Consider the following 8,034-nt stretch of genomic DNA (forward strand, 5'->3'; position numbering starts at 1 on the left):
GATTAAATGTCACCTTGTTTGAAAGAGTTTTCAATACAGCGAACTGTGAATTAATGCTAAATTGAATCATCTAGAGCCTCTTCAGACGAAGTTTTTTCTTATTTTTTATTCCATCTCGCTACAGTTCGGGTGATTTGCTCCACACGCACTTCGTAAGTTACGAAGCTCGTCCGCTCCCAAAGTGGCCTTCACAGACACATGGCTTGCGGTGCGTTCAAGTACTGGCGGTGGTGCAATTAACATTGGATAGTTAATGTTGATTAAATCATAGCTGTTTGTCGTTCTTCTTTTTTCTTTGCTTGTCTGTTTGGTTGATTTGCTTTTTTGTTTTGTTTTTTTACTATGCTGAAGGTCAAATATAAATTCACCTGCATTCGGGTATACTTACGCAGGACCCGTAAAGATAAACGGTATAGGTAATGGATGGGTGAACTTAACTTTTCACTTTAACACCACAAGGTGGTGCAATTAGTCCACGTATATTGTTGATTGTGTATTAAACTTTAGGGAACAGAAGAATTCACAACTTCTTTTCTCCGTGTGCAAAATGATTGGGAATCCAGTTAAAGTAAAACTATGAAGAGTTGGAGAGAGTACACGAGTTATTCTTTGATATGTGACTACATTAACATAGGTTACTTGTGGTGCAATGTAACTATTGTAAGTACATTTACTCAAGAACCGTACAGCTTTGAGGTGGGCTACTTATCGCCTACACGTGAGAATTTCAGTCTTAGTCTTCTTTATTTCCTGCTCCCGTCGTTCCTTTCTAATTTCACTACATCAATACTACATGAATCAGGTGAGCTGCTAGCTATTTGGAGGTAACTTTCAACTGTTCATCATTCAGTTAAAAATAATCCCCCTTTTATCAGGTCGTTTTAGTCTGTAATTTTAAGCCCTTTAAGTCTTATTTCTTATCTGCCAGTGCAGAAAGAATATGCTAGCTGTTCTCAATACACAATTTGTTTTAGGTATTTATATGTCGGATCGGGATTTATTTAACATATTTTACCAAGGGAATCTCCCTTTTTTGTTTCAAGATGCAGATAATCATTTCTAGAATATTCCATAAACAAGGTGATTTCACTTATAACAGACTGAAAGACTTCTACTACACTGCCAGTTTCCTTAAAAAAATAAAATAGTTTACAGGACTAAATTACAGACAGAAATGGTTTTATAATTTGCAAAAAATGACTGGAATGATTCTACTCCAGTAAGATTTTTTAATGCATATCTACATGGTACTGCCTCTCAACAGCCTGTCCTGGTTTAGTGTCTGTGCCTGTGTCTGTGTGCACGCGCGTGTGTTCTCATGGGGACTAATAGGACCGACTGTGTGCAATGAAAGTCCAATTGTCACGTGACACAGGAGCTACAGCACCATTGTCATGGAAACGGGCAGCTCATCAGAAAACATCCGGGTTTCCCACTGCAGCAAGCGACTCAGCCAGAGGAATCGATGAGATATTTGGTGAGTACAGGTCATTCAGAGTGTTACTGACTAGAACCACAGAGTAACAGAGTGTCTTTCTGAAAAGAAAAAAAGCCCACGTGTTAAAAATAGGCGGTGTAGTTGGTTGTGGTGTCTGCTGTGTCGCTGCCAGTGTAAACAGAATGTGGTAATACTTCCGTGCTTCCGTCCATGATATTCACATTACAATCGTTGTCTACAAGCTTCACCTTGTTTGATATGTAAGATGGTGCAGCATTGGGGCCAAGGCGAGGAAGTTTAAAAAAAAAAAAAACTATACAAAACACATCAGAAACAACAATGAATGTTTTATAATGTACTTTCACAAATTCGATTCGACTTTTGTCAACTTTTATTTTGAAGGCAAAGTGACCTCAATGTCTGCCTTGTACTAGATAACTTCACGATGCTGCAACTGAATAAGCCTGACTAGATGTTTTTTAATGTCTCGGCCAGTATTCCACACTCGTACTATCGAAACACACAAAATGAGAATCGGAATTTGGATCCTGACGCTCTCTAAATATTCGTGTTGTTCAGAAAACATTTGACCTTTGTAAAAAAAAAACATTGAAAAGGGCTTTGTATTAGACTGAATTTGATAAAGCTGTCTGTCTGACTGTCGCTACACCTTCCCTCTCAGGTCGTCATGGAGAATAACAGGAATGGGATGATGCCGTTCCCACCACCCATCAGCAAAGACAGGGCATTCTGGGAATTTCCAAAGGTACAACTTCTTCTTCTTCTACTCCTCCTCCTCCTCCTTATTCTTTTTGTCAATACACTGTGGTCACAACTGTGTGCTCCAGTTTAATCCACACACAGGAAAACCCCTATCTTTTACTCTGTAGATCACTGTAGTTAAAATAGTGGGAGTTCCAGTCTAGAGGATGTTAATGTATTGGAAAAGTGTGACTTCTTCCTAACTTTCTCAGGATGTTAAATCAGATCACAGGTAATTATGTGCTGTTGCAGTCAGCGACCCGATCCAAGCCTCTGTCACCATATCCTCCTGTCCGCTCAGTCCTCGCCCAATAAAAGCATGAGCCACTTTATTTGGACAGGAATCAATAATGTTTAGTAATTTTGGCACCAGTTAACAGGTTCTTAGTGCAAATGTCTCTCCTTGTTTGCCTGAGAACCCTGCTAGTGGTTCTTTGCCAGTATAGATGAATATGCTAGATATTTTAAGTCATGTTATTAAGCTACAGTCTCTTAAATAATCATGAGTATAGTTAAATATACAAGTCTTTAAAACTGTGGCTTCTTGTTTTGCTGTTTCTCTGCTGCAGATTTAAATCAGTCTTGCAGTCAGATTTAGCTAGACTAGCATTTTGTTCACTTTCAGTTCTTTTGCTTTATAAAAATGGATACTGTCTTCCATTTTGACAGACACTCAAAATATCTTAAAGTCTGAAACCACACATGCTAAATTTATGCAGTAGTAAAACCTATTAACAATAGGTCAAAGTAATACTTGCTTCTGTTTTTTGAGTGATGTAAAAATATACCCACAGTACTGCGATTCTGGGTTTGCTGTTTGTCAAATGTTGCAGTACCACAGTGACTCACTCACCCAGACTACTTAAGTGGGTTTCTCATGATAAAGATCTGAGTTAACCTAGTTTATTCTAACCCAGTTACAATGTAACATGCATGTATAAAAATCAAACAGCGTCAACTTGAGTAACCATGTTAAGAAGGAATTCTCACAGAGTACCCACAGAGGCACTTGTTGACAACCTGTAAATTATTGCTGCAGCAGTACATTACAGAATAAATTGCTGATAGGAAGATGAATCTTTCTGATTTTGGTGATGACTCAACCTTTCCCCTTGAACTATTTTTGGACTTGAGTGAAACTATCGCATGGATTGCCATGAAATCTGGTACAGATACTCGAATGACTTTGTAGATTCCTGGACTTCCATCTTGTGCCATCATCAGGTCAATGTTTTCTCTTATCCTGTGAAATGTCCCAATGTCTACTTGATGAATTGGGCCAAATTTATTTAAATTTATTCATGAGTTCAATATCCATGAATGATTTGATACAAACATTCTAAGATGAACTGTTGAGTGATCCCTTCACTTTTCAACTAGCATCACCATCAGGGTTAGGGTTACACTTTTAGTTTCGCCAAGATTTTGGTTTATATCTAAATTATCTGCAAGACACCATTCCCCCAGCTGTTCTATATGTTTGAGCCTATTTAATAAATGTTAACCACCAAACTTAGATGGTGAACATTATACCTGCTTAACAGCTGCATGGTAGGGTAGCATTGTCATTGTGAACATGTTAGCATGCTGTAAATTGTCTGATCTCATTCTTTTCAGTGCTACACACCTGAGGCTTCTCTGCAGCTGAAGAAAGACTGGGACATTCAGGCTAAAGCAGCCTGTAAAGACAGAGCTGCCAGGCATCAGCCGTGAGTCTCCTGCTTTGGGTTGATGCATCATTCTTAGTTTTGCTTGAACATTACATTTAAATCATATATGTCTCAATGTTAGAAAAAAACTTGTATCTTCTTTGAAGGTGGGACCGGCAGAAAATGTCAAAAGTGGTCGTTGTTGGGGACCTCAATGTGGGGAAGACCTGCCTCATTAATAGGTACTTCATCAATAAGTAGCCAGTTAAGACATAACCTATATAACTGAGATCACAATATCAAAACCACAGCTAAAACACATAGGACCACATAAATCAAGACAAAACTGCATGTAAAAAGTCTATATGTTAAAAGTGTATGGACACTTCTCTTGCCAATACTGTGTACTATGTTAACTTGGCACTGTTGGAGCTGACTGGTTACACCTATAAGAATTAAGGAAAGTGCTTATAAATAGGTCTAGGGCCTGTTGACTGTCAATCTAAGTTCTAATCACCAGAGGCAAAAAGAAAAACCTTGACTTGTTTTTGCTGTTGTCAGGTTTTGTAAAGATGTATTCGAAAGAGACTACAAGGCCACCATTGGAGTAGATTTTGAGATTGAGAGGTTTGAAATATCTGGAGTACCTTTCTCCCTTCAGATGTGAGTAGTTTGAGTTTGAATCAATAATCCTGCTCTACAACAGCATGTAACTTAAGAGTACTTTGTGTTTTTGATGTCCATGTTCGTCGGTAATGGCTTTTGTTTTTTACAGCTGGGATACTGCTGGGCAGGAAAAATTCAAGTGCATTGCGTCTGCATACTACAGAGGTGCTCAGGGTAAGAAGTTGCTGTAATATATAATAAAAAAAAATGGTTGTATGTCTAATGCTAGGTGAGACTGTTTTAAATTTTAGCTCAGGTAAGCTAATAATTCTGAAACGTGCTGTTCATCTTTTCCAGTCATTATCACAGTCTTTGATATGGCAGACATTAAGTCCCTGGATCATACACGGTAGGTATGGTAATAACATCATCACTGGGCTTATTCTACCACTGTATAAAGTTTAAAACAAATTGCAAAATTTTGAAACAGATATAATCAATACCTTTATGTTGACAATTAATCACATGACTATGCAAAAATGGTGACAGTAGTCATAAACCAGTAGAGAATTATCATCCAACTATGACTCCAAATGAATGCTAATGTTACTCTTTATTTTATTCATCTGTAAATGGGCAAGTGTTTGCTAACATTCAAAAGTCCCAGCTTTAATTTGAGTTGCTTTATGTCACTATAGAAAGAAGTGTGTGTGAGATAAAGCCCTTTTAACATATAGTGGGCTAAAAGCAGCTGGACAAAAAAATTTTGAGCATTTTATCTTGATCACTCTTTGCAGTATCTGTGATTTTAAAAACTGAATCAGCTGAATCAGTCACCATTTTAAAAGACATATCTTATACATACAGTAAAACTGAGTAACAACTGTTGCACTGTAAGATAATGTAAAGATTATTTTTGTTTTGTTATGTTCTCATAGCCAATGGTTGCAGGAGGCAATGAGAGAAAATGAGCCTGACTCCTGCTTCATCTTCTTGGTTGGCACTAAGAATGACCTGCTAGTGAGTATATTTTATATTATATTTAAATGCACATTTTTACATATATATTTTATTCTTTCAGTACCCAATTGTGTTGTTCTTAAGCCCTCAGAGGAAAGACAGAGGACAGAAAAAGATGCCATTAAAATAGCAACAGAAATGCATGCAGAGTTTTGGGCAGTTTCTGCTAAAACAGGTATAACCAAGCGCTCACACTCGTCAGTTGTTGCTATATGTTACATTAAGAAAACATAGATAAATGCATCCAAGAAAAGCAGAAAGCCACTGTAAGAACCTACTATTTTCTCTTATTTTCAGGGGAGAACGTGCAGGAGTTTTTCTTCAGGGTGGCAGCTTTGGCCTTTGAGAAGTGCATGCTGAAGGAACTGGAGAATGGGGTTCCAGCTAGCATCGGACGAGGTGATTGTATCAGTAAGTAATGACTCAACTCCTACCAATTACAGATTATAAAGATAATGGAACTCTTGAGGATATACAAATCTAAAAAAAATGTTTGTCTCGACAGACTCAGATCATGCCAAACTGGAGGAGGCCACATCCCAAGACATGAAGAGAAGCTGCTGCTGATGAAAAGAGGAACAGAGAGCTGTTAAAGAGAGCAAAACCAGACAGAGGCTGTGTTCTGAGCTTTAACTGCATCATGTTCCACTGGACTGAAATGTGCTTTAGGACATGTACCATTAGGTCTCTTATTTCATCAAAACAGCCATGTATTTTAACCTTTACAGAAGGTTTGACCAGTACATGTTCTTGAAAGTCTGTTGTTATTGGACTGAAACTATTAATAATGGGTTCTTTTTGCAGATACTTATTCTTATAAATTTGACCATTTATAGCATAAAAGTCCAAAAAGTATTCAATGGAACTAAATATTTAGACTTTGAGAAACCCAGCATAAAATCATACAGTGGTAATAACTAATATTTGAGTGTGATCAGCACATCTCATCACAACCAGCATGGTTTATCTCATGTAGGTCACTTCTACAAACTCCATTGTGTCCATCATTTCAGAGGGTGGCAGAGGTGTTTGAACCTTATTGCATTTGGGACGTAAGGCCAACATCATCCCTCATGACACCTTTGTATGGCCACTAAAGATTGTCTTTACCACTGTAACAGTGTTTATTTCCTTGTACAGTGTTGTTGTGGAATATTGTTGATTATTATGGGTAGTACACTGATAAAGGAACAAAATGTTTAAATTGAGAGGCTAGAATTTGGGAGCAGGTAAACTAAATGGTTATGTTTCCTTTCAACTCAACATATATAATGGTCAGATTATAATGTAATTTCTTGAACTAATATCTTGATACAATGGGACATATCTGATGTAAGCAGTTCTGAGACCAGTATTTTGCCTGATCATGTTGTTATTTAATAAAGTAGTTTATCAGCTGACTGAACTGTTTTGTCTGGATAACATTCAACATTATGAGGTATGGCTGTGCAAAACCCACAAATCAAATCTTACTGATGAAGGATTCTTTATCTACTAAATACGCTGAACATGCACAGAGGCTTGACGACGCAGTGGTTCAGATATCTAAAATATTTCAAGTGAAAAATCAACGCTCGACAGTGTCAGAACAGGATTTCTTAGTACATGCATCTATAAATAAAATGTAATTAAAGAAAATGTATAACAAGAACGAAATCGTTGGGATTTGTAGCATACGCGGTTATACAGAAAAAAAAAAAAACCACGCGTTTCACGCCTCCAAAAAAGCCGATGATGGGAATGAGCGGAGTGAGCCCTCTTGTTTCGCTAAGATACTCTCTGAACAAACGCGAACCAATCATATCACACAATTCCATGTTTTGGAGGAAGTGACACAGAGTAGCTAGTTAGCCAGCAAAGTGCTGTAGGTTTCCACACTTAAGACGGTAGTTCTGTGTTATTTTGCCTACACGGCTGTGTTTTCTACGCAAGTATGCATTGGTGCGGCTAGTTGAGGCTAGTGTTAGTTTGTTTAGTAGCTGTAAATCGTCTCAAATTAGCCACATGCTACGCTAGCAAATGTCAACATCCCAAGCAGTTTGAGCTGTTGAGGAGAGACTGCTCAGGTACTGATACATGTGTGTTCACTTGCTCTGCCCGACCTGACTTACTGTTCAGATTAACGTTATATAAATATATGTCTTGAATGTATAGTAGTTCTGTGTGTATAGAGAGAACGTTCATTACTTTCGGTATCTCTTTTACAACACGCAACACAGCTTTCCGATCAGACTGCCTTGTTCAGCCACTTTCCACACAGACTTTTAACATTACCCACTCTCATAGTATTAGAAAATAAAGTACATCGCAGAATTACAGTGTCTGTAATAAATGAGTTTAGGATTAGCAAGACAATAGAAGAGAACAAACACTCAAGGCTCGTGTTAGTTTGCTTGCAACTTTTACAAATGAAGTAATGATTTTGTTCCTCAGGTGGTTTATCATGAAGACCAATAAGTCATACAAGCTTGTGTTACACAAGAAAGGTTTTGGTGGAAGTGGTAAGAGAGAATTTGCAATTCCACTAGATTAAATTCATGGTTCTCTTTTTTTAAAAGA

At 37.7% G+C, this 8,034-nt stretch overlaps 1 protein-coding gene across 1 annotated transcript; it reads left to right on the forward strand.

Moving 5' to 3' along the window:
- Window positions 1-1,181: 1,181 nt before the first annotated feature.
- LOC108873663 (ras-related protein Rab-36) lies at window positions 1,182-6,792 on the forward strand. Its single transcript, XM_018661973.2, has 11 exons — window positions 1,182-1,477; window positions 2,121-2,204; window positions 3,818-3,909; window positions 4,017-4,091; window positions 4,411-4,512; window positions 4,625-4,689; window positions 4,813-4,864; window positions 5,394-5,475; window positions 5,560-5,650; window positions 5,773-5,886; window positions 5,981-6,792. The coding sequence occupies exons 1-11, from the start codon at window positions 1,466-1,468 to the stop codon at window positions 6,040-6,042; spliced, it is 831 nt and encodes a 276-aa protein (XP_018517489.1). The 5' UTR covers window positions 1,182-1,465; the 3' UTR covers window positions 6,043-6,792.
- Window positions 6,793-8,034: the final 1,242 nt, after the last annotated feature.

Source organism: Lates calcarifer, unplaced genomic scaffold (genome assembly GCF_001640805.2).
Source record: "Lates calcarifer isolate ASB-BC8 unplaced genomic scaffold, TLL_Latcal_v3 _unitig_509_quiver_1317, whole genome shotgun sequence".
NCBI classification, from domain to species: Eukaryota; Metazoa; Chordata; class Actinopteri; family Centropomidae; genus Lates; species Lates calcarifer.